This window comes from Chaetura pelagica, unplaced genomic scaffold, assembly GCF_000747805.2.
Source record: "Chaetura pelagica isolate M959 unplaced genomic scaffold, ChaPel_1.0 scaffold147, whole genome shotgun sequence".
Classification (NCBI taxonomy): Eukaryota; Metazoa; Chordata; class Aves; order Apodiformes; family Apodidae; genus Chaetura; species Chaetura pelagica.
The window spans coordinates 4,230,382-4,250,049 of record NW_009954194.1 but is presented as its reverse complement, the minus strand read 5'-3'; the positions used below and the strand labels follow the sequence as shown (position 1 = coordinate 4,250,049).

Here is a 19,668-nt window from a genome sequence, read left to right as displayed (position 1 = left end):
AATTCCTTTTTGTCATACTTGAAAGTCTTGCAAATCTGAATTAACATACTGGGAAGTATTATACCTATGTTCTGGATTAATTGAGACCCAATGACCTTCCCAAATCAGGGAAGAAATCGAGAAATCTGTCAGAACAAGTCTCCATTAGTTCCAGTTGAAACGTAGAAGTAGTTTAGTCCGGTTTATTCACTTCAAATCTGACCAATCATGACTTGAATTGATTCAGCCAGCTTGTCTCCTTGCACTCAGGTGCAACAATTCATTTTTTTTTTCTTTTTGGTGGTGTAACTTAACACAAGTAGTTCTATGGCTGTAGAGTTATGATAAACAATAAATGTATAATTTTAAAAGTTCCTAATTTTAGTTGTTTTTTTTTTTCAATGATACTACAGTAGTTTTATTTCCAAAAGTCCATGGGTTTATGTTGGCCAAGACAACAATTCAGTAAACCTAAGGAGATACAGCAGAGTTCCAATGAATATATTGCTAATAGTTAACATTCTTGCTAAGAAATCTGTTTCTATAGTAACTGGTGCACATTGTCACTTCCTCTAGTAGTACTACCAAAGTGAATTTAACACTGATGCTGCAATGGGCAAATCCTATGGGAGCTGCAATAGATCACAGCTAGCAGTATGCTTCATTTGGTACTGAGGTGTATGAACAACACAGTTCAGTAACCAGAGACGGTGTTTAAGAAATATTTCTTCCTACACTTTATTCTAATGTTATATCTGCATTTGCTTTTTTTTTCCTTCTACACAAAGACTAGTCCTCATTTGAATCATATAGCAAGGGCACTTAAAATACATAGATATGCTGAAGATCTTAAGTTTAAATGTGTGTTTAAAATCAATATGCTATTGATTTTTAAATGTCTGTGAAGAGATTGGCCGCATGTGATTTTCACTGGTAAAGACGGATTCAACCTGGAGCAAATGTGTATGGCTCAAGCTTTGAAACAAATTCCAGGTCAGTTTTAAACAGTGTGTTTTGGCTTGTACTAGCCCTTTGTTTCTCTGAAGCGTAGTGAAGGGAGATTTTTCTTCTGCTATACAAGTGTGTACCCTCAGATGAAGTGGATGATTTCAGGAGCTATGTATTTTGTTTCAGTGTATGTTGGTATCTATTTTGGTTTGTCTTTTGAGTTGAGACCACACTGAACGACCTCATGATCAAGTAAAGGCTGAAACTTTTTTAAGGGAAGGGGAGAAGGCTTCAGAAGAGCTATACCCTCTTTTTAGCAACAGTTTGGCACAGTTTGGATCTTGGTGTAATCCTGAGAGAAACAGAGCTTTGTTTTTTGCAAGTCTGTGGATATGCATGCAGTGTACACTTGGAGATGTTCCAGAAGCTTCCTTCTTGTTTTTTTTTCTCTCTAGATGGATGAGATAAAAGGCAAAGACAGAGTGATTTTAGCTCTGGAGAAAGACCTTGGTGTCCAGGCAGGCCATACACAGAAACTGCTCCTTCAGAAAGAAGCTTTGGATGAACAGCTTGTCCAAGTGAAGGAGGCAGAACGATACCACGGCAGTCCTAAGAGAGAGCTTCCTGCAGGAGTGGGAGATATCACCGAACTGATGGGAAGCCCGGTAAGAAAATTGTGTGTTCTTCAAATGCCCAACAGAGGATAATTGCTGCCTGGGTGTTCACCGTGGTTTTGTGGTTACTTTTATAATACTAGAAGGACTAATTCATGGTAACTGGCCCAGCACTGCACTGTGCTACTTCAAAGAATGTAGAAAAAGTATGTAGATGTAGAAGTTTTGGAATTTATATTGTGAACTTCAGCTGTGAACCCCAGTATTTTCTTAGCTGCTTATTTCAGAACTGTAGGCATTCTTTTACCCAATTGTAAATAGATACAATTTTCAAAAACTTTAGCATGTGATTTGAATTTGTGTCCTATGCAGTAGATTTTTTAATATATAGCTGATAGTAAAAAACCTGGTGAGAAGGAACCAGTCATAGCTTTTTTTTAAAAAAATTGATAAACCTTTACTTCCCACAAGCAGACCCTTCTAATGTAATATATCATGTAGCATTTCCACAAGATGTTATTGTTCAGTGTTTCAGTTAATGAAATTAATTTTTCCAGACATTGATGTAGAGTTATCTTAAATTTCCACAGTTCACTTGCTAAACCATGATATTAAATAAATGGATAGTGAAATATTTTTTAGAAGGTAATTTTATAAATCTATATGTTTTTGATGTAAAGGAGCAGCATTTGGATGAACGAGATGTGCGGAGATTTCAGTTAAAAATCGCTGAACTGAATGCTGTAATAAGGAAGCTGGAAGACAGAAATACTCTCTTAGCAGATGAAAGAAATGAACTGGTAAATTAATTAGTAATAACGCAGATGGTGACTGGGAGGGCATCTTTATGGTAAAAGATTTAATGTTGGAAAGTCAGTGTTATAAATAATTTACAAATTAGTCCTGGCTGGCCTCAATGGATTTAATCTAAATAGAGATTTCTATAGAAATTTGCTCTGTTACCATAAATGACATAGATGGAATCTGTCTTGTTCTGGAAAAACAGAGCTTTATAAATTTATTTTGGGGTCATTGTAAGCAAATTGACTGGTAGCTTGCTTGTAGCACTGTGTAATGATGCTGTGTAAAACATACACAATCTATGCACTTTATTTACTCTATTAATCTTTTTGAAGTCTGACATTGCTTTTGTGATGTGCTTATGCTAGCTAGGTGTTCAAAAACCTTTCTCATGCTGGAGATGAAAAATCTGCCATTTATCAAGGGGAATCTCTTAAGTAGGTGAAATTATCCTTGGAGAGTGAAAGCAACTTAGAAAAGATATGACAAGAATTTTGAGAATGAATTTTATTAGCCTGCATCACTACTTAATTGCTTATATGGAGGTTAACGGGAAAACTCCCATTGACTGAAATGGGAGGTGAGTTTTAACAATAAGAATTGTATCTGACTAAAACAATGCTGTTACGTACGGTGAGGGCAGAAGGGGAGGGCGCTCTTGGCACGTGCCAGTCCTGTGGGTGAGTGAAGCTTGACATCTTCCTCCCTGCTTTTTCAGGCTTAGCCCTTCATGTTGTGATCTGAAGGCTTAGTTTTGTGATAAAAGGACTTCATTTAGTTACAGCATCTCAATGATTATTGGACGAGCTAATTTTTGAAACGTTTTTTTGTCCAACATCTTGGCTAATCTAGATTAGTGAAGTCAATTGAACCATGCTAGAGTAAAATGGTATGAATTGAGAACATAATGATATATTTTTCTTTAAACTTTCCCTCTTTAATTAGCTGCATAGTCTAATCTGCCCTTTTATATGATAAAACTGATTCCTCATTAAAAAATTAAGTTTTTTAGTGTAAGAAGAACATGTGTTTTAGCCTGGGTTCAGTTCAGTGTTTTTCCTACTTGTCTTTGTGTGCTGAATGTTTTTTGTTTTGGGGTTTTTTCTCCACTTTTACTGTAACAGTTGCTTTTCTCTGCTCTATACTCTCAAGAACATCTTGAAATATTTTTTTCAATATTACATTATATAAAGGCAAGATAATTTAGCCTCCTAATATTTTCTGTGGACATAAGTAATTCACAACATCCTTGAAGAATGGTGAAGTACTGCAGCATCAGTGTCCCTCTAGGTGGAGGGCATGTCTGACTCAGTCAAAGGCTCTTCCTGATGCTTGACCAAGAGGCATAAGAAATATATTTTGGAAAAGATGTGGAGAAGGTTTTGGCATATTGTGAGACAATAAATAATTTATAAAACCTGTAATATCAGTAAGGTTATATAATTAAGCACTTTGAAAAATAATTTTCCCCTGAAAATGAAACAGAAAACAAAATGCTCCATGAAAATATCTCAGGAGAAAGATTATCTCTTTCTCATTTCTAGTTAAGGCACAATAGATTGGAAAATCTTTTTATTAGAAACAACCAGATTTTTTACAAACAAGTCAAGGATTAATAATCACTGAAATGTTGAATATACACAAGTGTAAGAAAAGGCAGTAATTTGCTTCGCATAATTGTCTAACATCATAAAACCACAGGAACAAAATTGAGCAGCTTGAAAATGTCAGCAGAATGCTGAGATTGAATCTGTGCCCTCTGGCTGACTTTCTCATTGCTCTAATTACACATTGGTTATAGGGTTTTTAAAGTAGAGAGGGAAGGGTTTGCTCCTTCTAAGTGATAGTGAAAATGACTCCCCTAGAGACCTAGATACTTACAAGAAGCTTATATACAACAAGAATAATTTATCAATAAATTGCTTTTATGGGTCTTCATAAGTGTTTTCCCAGAGCAAAATCCAGTGAACAGTTCTAGTGTTTTTGTAGACTGTACAAAAATGCTATTTCTTACTGCTTTGGACTCCTGTAGTCCTTGGTTCAGCATTACTCTATATCAGATGAACTAAACTTTCTGAGTGAAGGAAGAAGGCAAGTGAAAACACACGTATTTCTTCTTTCCTACAAGAATAAACTGAAGCACTGCTAACTTTGTTCCTTTGCCATTTGCAGCTGAAACGTTCTCGGGAGACAGAAAGTCAGCTGAAGCCTTTGGTAGAAAAAAATAAGAGAATGAGCAAAAAAAATGATGATATGTTGCAAAGTATTCAGAGAATGGAAGAGAAAATAAAAAATCTGTCAAGGGAAAATGCAGAATTGGTAAGTAATCATCTCTGACATCCTGTTACAAGAACACATTGCACACAATTTCTTTGAGGTGGAAGTGCTTGTGAGGCTTTTACTGTAATACAGACATTTCAAGAGTCTTAAATTCAGCCAATGCAACAGAATATTCAGACTCTAAATTCAGACTGGCATGTTCTTTGTGCTGTATCAATTTATGCTGATTAAGGGAAAGGATCACAGATAAGGAAAATTTGTTTTGAGGCTCTAGAAATGTATGAAAAAATCAACTTTAATAAATGCTGCCTTTATGATTAGAAGTAAGAACTGAATGTGAGTTTGTCTGCCAAATTCTCTGTATGTTAAATGATTGAGTTCACTTGTCTGCTTATTTTGTCCCCAGCTATGTTCTTAGAGTCTGTTTTAAGGTGTCTTACATGAGATTAACACTAAGGCGTATAGAGCGTATGACACTTTTTTTGTTGTTGTTGTTTTTATAAAAGGCCTTATGTTGTAGTGAAGTATGCACTGATGAGTCCAAAGAATTCTTGATTATGACATCACATATGAAAATTTCCCTCCTCTTCCAGCAAGACACATTAAAGTGTTCTTAATGTTTAAGATTGTTTTGGGTTTTTTTTCCAATTTTATTTTAATTTTTTTAGAAGGAGAAGTTATCTGCACAACCAGCACTGAAGAGACACACGTCTTTGAATGATCTCAGCAGCGCACGGGAGGAACAAGAAATTGAATTCCTTAGACTGCAAGTCAAAGAACAGCAGCATGTTATTGATGATCTCACAGTGGTAATGCTTATGACTAGTATACACACGTGCATGCACACACGCCTGTAACCAAGTTGAAGATTTGAGAGCAATGTTTTAACTCCAGTTGTTGTAGTGACGACAAAACAGTTCTGATGGCATTGAAGGGTTCTTGTTATTTCTCAGGTGGCGAACGTATTGCTGTGGAAAGTGTATGAAACTCTGTGTTATAAAACATTTACTTATTATGAGATGCTAGTGAAAAAAAAAAAGTGCATCAGTCAGTCCACGTTATGTACAAAATTGGCTGTCAACAGCTAAGGAACTTGGAGGAAAGAACACATTTCAAAACTTACTGACTGAAATGTGTTGGATGTAGACCCTGGTGCAAACCCAGCCACTCCCCTGATCTGAAAGTTCTAAAAGAAAGGCACACGCAGGATGGCATTCCTTTCAGCTAACTAAGCACCTCTAACTGAGATGGCCACACTAACTGTATTTGTAAGAAATGCGGAGAAATATGCATGATTCTTCCAAACAAAGGTAGCATCGTGATTTGAGTTTAGAGTTGCACAGCTGCCACCTTCTGACTGTGGAGACCACTTAAACTGGTGCTCATAGATATTTGCACTGTTCGATCAGGACTTTTTTGAGTTCTGTTAGAGTTGTCTGGTGCTATTTGGTACAACTTATGAAGCACTCTTCTGGTGCTGGCAGAAATGACACATCATTTCTGAGAGACTATTTCCCTTCTGGAGCAGCAGCTGAAACTCAGGCAGACTATTCCAGAGCATCTCAAATGCACTACTGACTACTACAAAATGATAAAAAGAATGTAAGATTCTGTCTGAATAAAAAATTAAACCTTGGATACATCATTGAAAATAAAAATAGAAGATCCAAAAAGGTAAAACAATAAGATGTGTTATTGCATTCTGGAACATTGTATCTATTCTAGGCACTTCCTCTGAGGTTTTGACCCAGGATTTCTCTTTGTAATCAGTGCCAAAGATTGACGTCAGCACGCAGTCTCCAGTGCCACAGTGTTCCAGGCAGTAGGATGTTACTCAGTCACTGTGCTGTAGGGTCTGACTCACAGAGCAGTGATGCTTTGCCTTCCAAATACAAGTGTACAGGCGGGGACTTTGACATGACATTAAATTTGAAGTATATGGCAGATAAAACTTCACTTGTATGTCAGTGTAACGTCGGTGTGAAAGGAGACTTTTTTTACTGTCTCAGTCAGTAATATGAGGAAATACATTGTATCCTGACTTTGGTCAGCTAGTACTTGCTTGTGTTTAGTGTGAACATAAAATAAATATTTAAAAATATGGTTTCATTTTTGCTTTGTTTCCTATTTCCAGATACTTTTCCACTGTCAGAAATAAGTTAACAAGTTAACTAAGATACTGCTTTGGTTGGCAGTATAAACTAATTGTGGCTTTGCCTCCGATACAGAGCTCTGCACTTCCATCATGCTTTTCAGCTACCTTTTGTAGCTCAAACCACACCTTTATGGAATACAAATGTATCATGATTTTCAGAAATTACCTCCATGTCACATACCTGATAAATATAAGTCATCAGCTTACCTCCATCTGAGACCAGTATGATGCACAGTTATGACAGGCAATAGGGTTGTCTGAGTTAATTATTATTGTTGTTTTCAGTGTATCTTTGCTGTTAAAAACATATAAACTTGAGTTCTCCTATAGCAGTGGTTTTCTGGTGGTTTTTAAAAGGAGAGCTCTGAAGATAACCTTAGGTGTAAAAGATACTCATGGTTCAGCAAGTGCTGATATTTAATTAACATTATTATTGTTCTGGTTGGTTAGTGTATTATTGAGACAGTAAAATAAGCAATCTTCTTAAAAACCAGAATACAAACAGGAAGGAGTGGGGGATTTTCAAAGTGTTTGTTAATTCTTCACTGAAATAAGAGGAGAGAGAAGAGAGTGAGAAGACTAGCCACTTTCTCCAACTGTTTGGATAGCTGCTTTTTAGATATGGGAGACCCAGGTTAAAGCAGGGACTGTTCCTTAATCAGGTACCTGAGGAGGCAGCATGATTCTTCAGCACTATCTAAAATTCAACTTTGTGTTTTAAGCTTGAGCTTAATATATTACTTATTCTGCAGCTTGAAATACCTGCTCCATTCTGCCTTGGCAGTCATACTTTTCCTTATTCTGAAAAGCATATATATTAAAGATGATATATAATTTATTGTACCTTTCTGAATTATTTTGTGTTTTCCAAAACTGTGTTCCTGGAACAATGTGCTGATAAAGATGAATATTTTTATTGCAATTTCCACTGGGAGCTTCCTATTTGTCCAGTTTCTGAACTGACTATGAAGAAAATAACTCTGAATAGAATAATACCATGCAGTGAGCACTAAGTGCTGGAAATGCACTTGAAACTGTATTGTTCTTTTAAAAAACAGAGGTGTTGCTAAAAAGATGCAGAGCTAAGGATTGAATCAGAGAAAAGGCAAGTGGACAGGTCACCTGCTTCATATGTTGTTTTTTTGCTTGTCCTCTCCTTTGCATTTTTACCTTCCCTTTCTCCTCTTCTTCATTGGAATTCAAGGCAGTATTCTTGGGCTTGAATGTTCATCAACCTTGCGTTTTTCCAGTAATAACATCCTCATACTATGGCATAGTTAATTGTCATCTTGTTCCAAGGTCACAATAGAAAAAAGATACTAAGTTGACACAGGTTAAATGAAAGTGCCTTTGGATTTGAGACTTTAGCTCCGCAAGGGCAAGTTGTGTAACAGTGTATTTGCATCTGCATGGTAGAATATCAGAGAATGCCTGATATAATGACTTGCAATTACTAAAGCTGGGCTAATTTTTGGCTACTGACCTGCTTCTTCAGGATGGTTGAACACTGGAGTGAGAACATGAGTTCTGTTTCCATAGTGAGCTCTTGGTAAAAGAGTTAAAAGAACTTTGAGAAATCTCTGCCCAGTATTTAACGAAGTCTTTTCTTGCCAACTTCCCATCAAGTGTGTAAAGTACATGGCTGAAGGTTTGTTTGCTGCAGGAATAAAGCTGCAGTACAGTCTGGTGTTATATCAGCATGGCATCATTTAAAAGGAAAAAGACATTGTCTTTGAGTTAGCTTTACCATAGGCTTTAAGAAAAGTTGAATGATATTTCTTTGTGCTAGACATATCTAAATGCATATTTTAAAAGAAATACATACCAAAATGTTCTCTCCCCTTCTAGGAAAGGGAACGGTTATTACGGTCTAAAAAGCAGAGGAGGAAAAGTCTGAAGCCTCCAAAGGTGAGCGAACTTTTGGGTTTCCATGCATTTTGGTTGTTGTGAACAGTGCTTGTTTCAAATACTGCCTGAAATTAGAGCTCTGATTAAACTGATGGTAAAATTATATTTAGTTCTCCTGTTATTTTCTAGTGAGTGCTTATTAACTTTTTCTTAAGACAGTTCAGGAGCTGCAAGTTTTGTACTGTGTTGTTGTTTTGGCTTTTGTTTTAAATGAACAATATAAATTACACTTCTAGCCTACTCAGGTGGCTTGAGTTCCAAAAGATAAAACGGCTCCAACCAACTGCCATTTGAAAGGGAAAATGCTCAGTTCTTTTAAAAGAAAATAGATACTTTAAACTGGTTGTACCAACTTACAACCTAATCACAACTGAAAACTTTGACTCATGCTAGAGATGTTAATGAAATTATATTTCTGTGTGTGATATATAAATAGCAAGAAGATTCTACCTGTTTTTCTTTAGTAACTGTTTTGCTCTAGAATAACAATTGCAAGAGAAAAATTTAGGTTGCAGAACCAGAGGGGTTTTGTTTCAGAGTTTACCTTTAGTGTTTATTGTAACACAAGCTTAAAGTAATAAATTTTGCTGAATAATGCTTTTTGTGAAATTGAAGATTAGCAGCCTGGAGCATGTCAGGGGAGGAGAATGGGGCATAAGGGGAAAAAAAATGGAAGTGAAGAGTGGAGAGATTATTATAATCCATATGGTAGTTTAAGATACATTTTGTCATAAATGGGTGCTTGTTGAAAGTGTGTTCTGCATAGTATATTCCTGGTGGCCTCCAGGTGGTGCTTTTTACTGCTCAGCGTTCTGTGATCCCTGTATTCTGAAAGCTTAATCCTTTGGGGTTCTCTGTTTCAGCAGTAATTTCTTCAGATTATGCTTTGAATAATGATGTGTCTTTTACATATGAAGAAAGAAAAATTCTGAAGTAACAATACATCTTGTATACATGTTTCTATTATGTAATGGAAGGCTGATAGATGCTAAATCTATTTACAGTAACCCCAAACCATTCTTTCTTTTAGTATACCTGGGAGCTTGTGTGTTGAGAGCAAATTTAAAAACAGGACATGAGGTTAAATATATGTATACATACCTAATACTGTATTTTTATAGTCCTCTCCAATTATTAGTCCTTATCTGATTTTAAAATGCTTGTGCAAGATCTTTTGCTAAATTGTAAAAGTCCTAACAAAAAAACCCCACAACCACAAACCTAGCTAATTTAATTTTTTAGGAGTTAATAAACAGTGATGCTAATTTCTATAATCTGCAAACTTTCATAATTATTCATTTCAGCAACCAAGAGTGCTGAAGGAGCTGGTGGGTATGCTCACCAAGCCACTTTCCATCATTTATCAGCAGTCCTGGCTGACTGGGGAGGTACCAGCAGACTGGAAATCAACCATCGTAACCCCCATATATAGGAAGGTATGGAAGGATGATCTGGGAAATTACAGGTTTATTAGTCTGACTTCTGTACCAGGGAAGCTGATGGAGCAGATCATCCTGAGTACCTTTTTGCAATGCATGCAGAACCACCAGGTGATCAGGCCCAGTCAGCATGGGTTCATGAAGGGCAGGTCCTGTTTGACTAACATCACCTCATTCTATGGCAGGGTGACTTGCATATTGGATGAGGAAAGGCCTGTGGATGTTGTCTACCTTGACTTCACCTAGGCATTTGACACAGTTTCCTTCATCATTCTCCTAGAGAAGCTGGCTGCTCATGGCTTGGATGTACGTGCACTTTGCTGGATAAAAAACTGGTTGGATGGCCAGGTCCAAAGAGTTGTGTTCAATGGAGATAAATCCAGTTGGTGGCCAGTCATGAGTGGTGCTCCCCAGGGCTCAGTGCTGGGGCTGCTCTTAACGTCTTTATTGAGGACTTGAATGAAGGGATAGAGTGCAGCTTCAGTAAGGTGTCGTGCAGATGACATTAAGCTGGGTGAGAGTGTTGATCTGCTTGAGGGTAGGGATGCGCTGCAGAGGGTTCTAGACAGGGTTGACCGATGGGCCAAGGCCAATGGCATGAGTTTCAATAAGGCCAAATGTCAGGTCCTGCAATTTGGCCACAACAACCCCTGGCTGCGCTACAGGCTTAGGGAGGAGTGGCTGGAGAGCTGCCCAGGCTATTTACATGCATATGCAGTGTTGACTTGAAGTTTAGGAACTGTTGATCTTAACTTCTAAAAATCCAACCTGGGCATACAAGCTGGTTTCCTTCAAGGTCACCTTGTGTGGTCCTGTGAGGATCAAAATCCTCAAAGGAAGCTGTGTTTCCCACACTTTTTCAGCAGTTTTTTATTTAAACGACCTGTACAGAAAGGGCTGCCTACCCAGGTGAGCTGTTGGGATTGTACCATCTTCATTCTCTCTGTTTTTACTCTGCCTCAGGAATCCAGATAAAACCAGCAATTGCTTAGTTAGATGTCACTATCAAAGGTCACATATAGACATCTCTGGACCAAGTGGTCACATTAGGTCATGATCGTTCTCCTCTGGAGATAGATACATGTAAATAGATCGTATAGGTTTTGTCCTGAAATTGCCTGTTTCTCTTCATGGACTAAAGACTGTGTAAGATGAGTTGCTTTAGGTATAGACATGTACAGTGCATATGTATTTCTGTCTATGATCTATGCAAGATTTTTATATACAGAAGATAGCCTATACATAATAGTAGAAGAAATTAAATTGGTCCTGACCAGCCTCTCAGAAGGAGAAATTACTGGCGTAAATCTTTGGTTTGCTTTTCTAAGATTTATTAAATTTAAAATCAGTATTGATGCAGTTAATTATCAAGTTTAGCTGTTGGAGTTGGATCTGTTTTCAGCTGTGTCCCACTTCCCTTGACAAAGTAGAAAAGATGCACATGTCCCTGGAGGTCGGTGCTCTTCAGCATGAGAATAAGGCTTCATGAATGTGGTCAGATAAACTCAGACTAGGAGGAGTGCTCTAATAAATGGCAACTTTGTTGCCATTTACACACACCTGCTCTTGCAGTTTCTCCTAAATGGGTTTTTTTACATGCCATATTCCTAAAATTTCAAGTTACTTGGAATGGACAGTGTCAGTATTTGTTTTCTAACGTGAGTATTTTCCTGATGGTTATTTCTGTGAGCCAGATTAGAATCCATGGCATGCCTTTTTCCATCTTTATGTGAGCTTGTGTAAATAGAAATGGCTAGTTTGGCTCTACTAAGATAGTCCTGTCCTTTTTTTTTTTTTTTTTTTTTTGGCAATTAGATGTCTATGTTCTTTCTGGAGCTCTGTAGCTACACTAGGTTACTGTTGCTAGTGTATCTGGTGTAGCATAGGAGCCCACAGAACAAACTGGCAACCAGCTTGGTTCCCCTGAGGAAAGGAGCTGCACAGTGAGATGGGGTTTTATAACCTCTGTGGCTGCGAGGTCTTTAGAGGAGTAATGCAAGAACTCAGTGTAATCAGGTACCATAGGGTAATTTTCCCTGAAGTGAGGCTACCTAAGCTGATAGAAGTTTATTTTTTAATTTTTATGTTCATATGCCATTGGATTTCTTAGGAAAAAGATGTACCAGAGGTGAATCTTTATTTTTTTTTTTTCCCCAAGTCTTTTTTTCTTCTTCTTCCCATCCACCCCTTGCCCCCCTCTTCAGTTTGGACAGTGAGATAACCCAGAAACACTGGAAACAATATTTTTGGGGGGTTGTTTGTTTTTGACACGAAGAATGGAATTACAGAGACTCCATGATAGATGGCATCACACATTTGAAAATAAGACATAATTGCCCAGTTTGTTTGGAATCTACGGATTTGTTTATTTAAACTGTAATAATTAAGCTGCATTTGTGACAGCGGGAAACCTGCACACGGGTGTGATGGAGTTCATATTTCTTGTTTTGTATTTTTCTTTTTTTCTCTGCCTCTGTGCTTTGGTGTGCCTGTATTTTTCTGGCTGCCAAGAAATGACATATAAGCATGAAGGTAAGAAGTTATTGATTAGCTCATCTGATTGCATTACAAGGAAATTAATCTTAGACCATTTTCATCATCTTAGACTAAGTGCTTGAAAATGACATATTTAAATATAAAGTGAAACTGCTTTAGCAACAGTGGAATCAGATTATTTATATGTAAGTATATCTAATCCAAGCCATTAAAAATACAAAATATATTTTCAAAGTATTTTCAATATATTGAAATTTACATATAATATATTCTATTTGTCACCATGGATTTTTAACATTCTAAACGTTAATGTTTACTGAGCACCAAACTTCAGTAGAAGAGTTAATACTCGAGTTATAAAGCCCTAATGCATAATTTTACTTTAAAATTATATGGAAAACATTTGTATAAATCCACAAGAAAAATACTTGCTATTAAAAGCATGAAAGTAGTCAGTGAAAATTAAAATTTAAATAATAATTTTTCAGGAATTGACAGGACTTTTTTCTCAGTTATAAAGTTAGGATTTAGCAGTAATAAATGTACAAATCAATATAAAAGAATCCTTAAGTTAATTGAGAATGTTCCCATTTTTAAGAAAAGTTTTTTAAAAATTGACTGAAAATAGTGTATAGTTACAAAAATCTAGTGAGTATTGTACCTGTTTTTATAAATTTATCAGAAACCATTGTGAATCAGCTTTTGTATTATATTTGGAATCTCCCTTGGAGTTGGTGTATTTATTTATGCCTTATTATTTATTACAGTGTTTATTAACAAAGTTTCTTTACCAGTTAATTTGTTCTGGTTTTGCTATGAGTCACTTCTTGTAGCTAATTCCTTCGGGTACTAGATGATCAACAATAAACCCAACTATTTGGTAATTATGTCATGAAGCAGTTCATACACGTGCAGTTAATGTAGAATGGTTAATACCTTATCTCTATTTCTATGGAAAGTATCTGCTTCACAAAATTATAAATATATAATTTCTTTAAAGAGGAAAGAGTCATTAAAAATAAACAAGTGGTTCATTCAGAACTCCAAGTATTGTAGGCAGTCTGTGCAGTATTTAATATATTTTTTTGACTTTTAGCTCTACTTGAAGTGTCAGGATTTTTTAGTGTGATGGAAAATACTAATTTCCTAGCATAAATCCCTCCCATCTAATAATCAAGTGATTTATTTATTAATATATATGAATGATTGTTTCCGACTTTTGCTACTAGTTAAATGTTTAAATGCAGCTAGTATCTATTGTCAAAACTATGGCACTGCCTTAAGTATCTTCGCAGACCTATATACTTTTTTTTTTAAAATCAAGCCCACTGTTTTTTCTACTATTGTTTTTTTCACTCCTTCAAATAGTGTGTGTAGGGGTCTGTGAGTAGTGATAAAGGAACATACACGTACTTAAACTGAGTTATTTACAAAAGCAGCTGTAGTTTGAGGTATAACAAAATGCCCTGTAGGTACTAAGCTGCTGCTGACCTTCATGGTATTGTGCTACCTGCTCTATGTATATGGTAATAAATTGGAGTTTTGTTCTCCATGTTTTACCAGTATTAGCCTTCTCAAAGTCAAGACTTGACCATTATTTACTTTGTCAGCCCTCAAGCCTGTACTTTACTGTGGGTTTTGGTTGAATTTTGCTCAAGTGCGTTTGCCATTTTGCAGCCAGGCACCCTTGAAGCAGGAAGCATGAGCAGGGATAGATGTTCTTCATTCCTCTGAGATGCTTGTCCTTGGCTTGGTACCTCCAAAGCTCAGGTCAGCTGTTGTCACCCCATCCACAGACAAGGTGGTACAGGCGGAGGAGCAGGGTAGAAAAGTATTGGCATAAGAGTCTGCATGCAGCTTTGTTTTGAGTTTACTCCCAGCATCTTTAAGTAGAAAGTATCCACACTGCAAAATGCAGTTTTCATCTAATTCTCTTGGTATTTGTGTACCTGCTATCATCTTCTTTACCTCCATATAATTTACCTTTATATTTATAAAACTGTATCAGCTCATTAATTGGGAGTCAGGAAGTTCTTCTTGATGGGTTGACTTGGCCACTCAAAATTGTAAATTTGTCTTTCTTACAACTTGAAGGTAGCACCATTTCTTTAGCCCTGTTTTCAACTCTGAATATTTACTTGTAATTTCACTGTGAGATGACTGTTGGCTGCAACCAGTATTTACTGTGGGTGAAATGTTCCATGGGCCATCTCCAGAGGACTAATCACACTTCACTGTTTGTGGTAAACCTTTGTACGTATGAGAGAGGAGTCTGAAATGCTTGTAATTCATTCCAGTGTCAGAGAGCATATTAGCTTTCTGGATAAGTCTTTATATTTCTAGAATAGAGCTTAAACCTGTTCTCCATGTCCTTTGTTTTGTTAAGTAGGTCAGAAGGGTGAACAAAGTGGTGTAGCATGTGAGTGCTGGAGGAAAAGATTAAATTATCCCAGGGAAGTGTTTGTTTTAAGCACCTTTGATGCAGCTCAGCTTGGTGAAAGGATCACAGTGCGTCCTAACCAACTGAGGGAAGGGTAACAGGGCTTCAGTACTATAACTACCAACCTTTTATTTTCTTGAGAATACACTAAATAGTGGGTTTGTAGCTTGCAAAAGGAAGGTTATTTCTAGATTGTTCAGAAGTTCTTTGCCTTCTGTGTTGTGTCATATTTGAATGCATAGTTTTTGAACAGCAGAATTTTCTGTGGAAATTCCTGCTTTCTGAACATATATTAGGAAGCTGATGGAAAGGGGACTCTTAAAATGGTCAAAGAGTTATTACAGTTGTGATGCTTTTATATGAAAAAGTAGATCACAGTTCTCACAATTAATATTAATTAATATTGATATAATAATTAATATTGACTTCTATTGGCTGATGATTTTCTCTAGTTTTCTGTAAGCATGCATTTTTTGTATTACATTATGCAAAACGTTTAAAATCTGCCTTGAAATGCTGGTTTTCCCTAAGCATATTTTTTTTTGGTTAGTTATAATATTAGAGCAAGCTTTTTGAAAAAAATGAGGATGGTATTGAAGCAAAAAATGGAAAGCAGCAATTCATTCTCTTAACTATGATTTTGCAAAATAGGCATTATAAATTAATATATATTTTTATATTTTTCTGTTTTAAAATTAGTGTAAATTATGTAATTTGTACCGCATTGTTCTTCAGAATTTACTTATTTTTTGCTTCTGCATTGTATATGTTACATTGTACTGGGTTACTTTCTTTGCATAGACATTGCAGTCCTCTACTGTGAATCTTGTAAGATCTTTTGATTTTGGTAATTAGCTTTTATAGTTTTGTTAAAGCATATTTGTATTGACAGTTAGCCAATGCTACGTGCAGTTCAGTTTTTAGAGGTTGTTACATAAATGATGTTGAAAAAGTAGCTCATTTAATCAGTTAACAAGGGTTTACATGGGAATCGTTTTTATTCCTAAATCCTAAAATAATGGTCAGAGAAGACCTTGACTACTGCTTACTGGGTCATTGGGGTTTTCCAACTGTTTTGCTAGTAACTAAGAAAACTAACTTTTCAGAGGCATGTTGTGGAGACATTTTTTGGATTTGATGAAGAATCTGTTGATTCAGAAACATCATCTGTAACTTCATATAACACAGATAGAACAGACAGGACACCAGCAACACCAGAAGAAGATTTGGAAGATGTAAGTAGTAGCTGATTTGTTCTTAAGTTGTATAAAAATTGACATGGAGTATAAATGCAAACATTATTTTTCAATTCTTCAGGAACTCTGGAAGGTTTGGCAGAGATTTGTTTCATTTGTGTTTCAAATCCAGTAGCACATACACAGTCATTTCAATAGAATTAATAAGATAATATTCTGTCTGACAAGTTTGGCAGACATGGGGCTGAGAAATAAGATTATTCTTCTCAAACCCTTTATTTTTAGTCAAAAGAAAATGAATAGGCACATTGCTTTGCCAAAAGTCAATGGTTACAAGACAAAAGTTTCCCTTTCAACCTTATTATTTATTTGACTGTTTTGATACAACCAGGATTTTCTTCATGTACTTATAATGCCCAGAGAGGCTTTTACAAATCATTGAGGCTTAAGTGATCATAGGTAGTAAATACCCACTGACTTGTTTTGCTTCAGCTCTGTGATACGCAGTGCAGCTGGCCTCTATGAGATTGAAGGGCTGAGGACAAAGCATGAATTAGATGCTCTTTTTCATCTTTCTTTCCTTTTCACTAACTTGTGCCTAAAACTCCTCAGTCACAAGTAGCTTCCTATTTTTCTACATTTAATATCTCATAATATTGTAATCTTTTCTCCTTGGAGCTTGAGTTCCTGAGCAAAAATTAATTAAAAGGAAAGACTTTTCTTGCCCTCAGCGTTATAAGAAAGACCTTGAAAATGTTGATGTCAGTTGCTCAAAATTCAAATAAAATCAAGACATTAAAAATGCTTTATGTTAAAAACATTTAAAATCTTATAGCTTTTGAAATATAACTGCTGTATTAGTGTGCTTGTGCTGGTAAAATGCTTTACCCTGACATTGCAGAGAAAAAGAGTAAGGAAGGAGTGATGGGCTGCATGACAAACAGAATGAACCCCTTTTGAAGCTCTTATGGTTCTGGAGTTGCTGAAGAGAGTGGTGCAAAGAACTGCTCCCTCTCTTTCAGTTTCTTCCCATTTCTATACCTTACTGCCTCACATAGTAACTTTGACTGTTCTGAAACTGAAAGGTAGACAGTTACTGATCTTTGGATTTCTGCATCATGCTTCCTTTCATTTCCACTTGTTTTAGTTTTTTAAACCATTTGTGTTCCTGGTTGTGTTTCTGAGTCTGTCTATATAAACTAGTCCATTAAGGTATGTATTTACCACTTTTTTCCTCTCTTCAATAAGAGCACACCCAAAGAAGAAGCTGAACTAAGGTTCTGCCAGCTAACAAGAGAGTACCAAGCTTTGCAAAGAGCCTATGCATTGCTTCAAGAACAAGTTGGTGGAACCCTGGATGCAGAGAGAGAAGCAAGGGTAATTTTTTAACTGAAATTTCTTCTATCTCTGGAATCATTGAAAAAGCTGACAAAAAATTGAAGTAGTAGGAGATATCCTTGCAGGTCAGTGACATGCAAAGCACAATGGTTTTGAGTATTGGAGGATATTATCAGTAAGGTGACAATTTAGATTCATCCGGTGTGATCAGAACAAAGATATCATTAGACTTTGTCTTAGCATGTATAACATATTAAAGATTTCAGCAGTAAAACAGTTTTATTGGGTATGATATCCAATTGAGTCTGCGATTTGGACAGCAACATGAGGGATTTAAAATGAATCAGAGAATAGGTTGTTATAAGTACTTAAGTACTTTTATCATGACAGTATATTAAAATTTGACCCAAATCTGACAAAGGGAGTATCTCTTCAAGAGAAGAGAAATGATTACCCCTATTTACCTATAGACCTTTTCCAGTGCTTATTGCAATTATTTTACTTTTTTGCCCTTTTTCCCCAACTAATTGCCTTGAATTACTAAAGCTTAGGAATAGTTTCTTAGAGCTCTTTTGGTTTCTAATTTTTCTATTTGTATTTCTCCTGGGAAGACCTTTGTCACTGAATAGGTGATGATAACATCATTTTAGTCTGGGAAGGAAAAAAGTTGTTAAACTGATATCTTTACATATTTTGTAACATAGACACAAACCCAATTATTTTAATGAAAAACATTAAAAGCTGACTGGGTAGTCCGAAATGGGGAAAAGGTAACTTTACTTTGATTCTGCGTGTAATTAAATCTATCTGTCCACCTATATGTGCATGCACATACACACGTGTTTTGATGCTTCCTTTTTTCCCCCCAGAATCGTGAACAACTGCAAGCTGACCTTCTCAGGTGTCAGGCAAAAATTGAGGACCTGGAGAAAGCTCTGATTGAGAAAGGACAGGTAAAAGGCTCTCTTAATGTCCTCTGCCACATCATTTTCTCCCTTGCATGCAGTGGCGCCCTTGCCATCTTCATTGCTTGCTGGTGTGTTAGTGTGAGTGATGCAGCTTAGTAGCTACTACAGCCATAGGTTACTTAAATATGTAAAAGTATTAAATAGGCTAAGAAAAAGCCATTAAAGATTCATTTTCTAACACATAATGCACTAAAGAATAATATCAAAATAACCACATGTACATGCATTTTTAATTTTGTTCCCTATGTCATTTGGTGAAGGCCTTTCCCCTGTTTTCAATTTTATTTATATTTGCTATAAATTCCAATAAATTAATTTATGTACTGGAGAATATTTTTGGTGTGTAGCATAGAAAAGTTAAAAAATCAAATCACTTCTACACAGGCTTCAGCTACAGAAATGAACACATTGAGTGTATCTGGTTACTGGAAGCCACTTGGGGCATTAGTTTCCTGAACTTCAGTTCTCAGAAGACTCAACTGCGTTCAAATTCCCACAGTATCATGTAGAGTAAAATGAGGTCTTATGCTCTAGTATATATTGTAAATACTTGACAAAGATGTGGCTACTGATGCATAGTTAATAATGTCTAGGATTTTCAGGAAGTCTGATTAGGAGTTATGAGAGTGCATTTAAATGGTGGTCAGTTGCATAAGTGTTAGAATACGCTGAGAAAACTGGGGAGATGGTGTTTTATGCTATATTGTTTGAAATAACAATTTTAAGATAGCAGGTAGTATATGGTAATAAAATAAGATACAGCTGTCTATAGGTGTTCATTTCAAAGATTCATGATCCTCTAGCAGTGAATAAAAACAACCTATGAATAATGCCAAGTTAATAATGTTACAATTTTTATGTTTTACTCTTTGAAAGAAAAAAAATCTGTAAGGTTCTGTATAAATGCAGAGGGTTTGAAGCCATGTTCAAATTAGAGATAAAAATTTTTTACAGTAGCTTTCACACAAACTACAATTTGCTTCGTAAATTGCATGCAAATAAAATATTATGAAAACCAGAGAATATGTTATCTCTCTAAAAATGATGGCTCACTGAGGTTTTGGAAGAATAAAATAAACTGGAGAGCTTTTGAGGATTTCCTGCTG

At 36.1% G+C, this 19,668-nt stretch overlaps 1 protein-coding gene across 1 annotated transcript in view; it reads left to right on the top strand.

The window, feature by feature from the left end:
• The window catches only part of JAKMIP1 (janus kinase and microtubule interacting protein 1), a 72,600-nt gene that overhangs the window by 16,265 nt on the left and 36,667 nt on the right, over positions 1-19,668 (top strand). The window contains exons 3-10 of the mRNA XM_010003112.1: positions 1,383-1,592; positions 2,222-2,341; positions 4,515-4,661; positions 5,291-5,431; positions 8,626-8,685; positions 16,167-16,295; positions 17,505-17,633; positions 18,464-18,547. Coding sequence (XP_010001414.1) covers positions 1,383-1,592; positions 2,222-2,341; positions 4,515-4,661; positions 5,291-5,431; positions 8,626-8,685; positions 16,167-16,295; positions 17,505-17,633; positions 18,464-18,547 — 1,020 coding nt within the window. The remainder of the gene's footprint in view (positions 1-1,382; positions 1,593-2,221; positions 2,342-4,514; positions 4,662-5,290; positions 5,432-8,625; positions 8,686-16,166; positions 16,296-17,504; positions 17,634-18,463; positions 18,548-19,668) is intronic.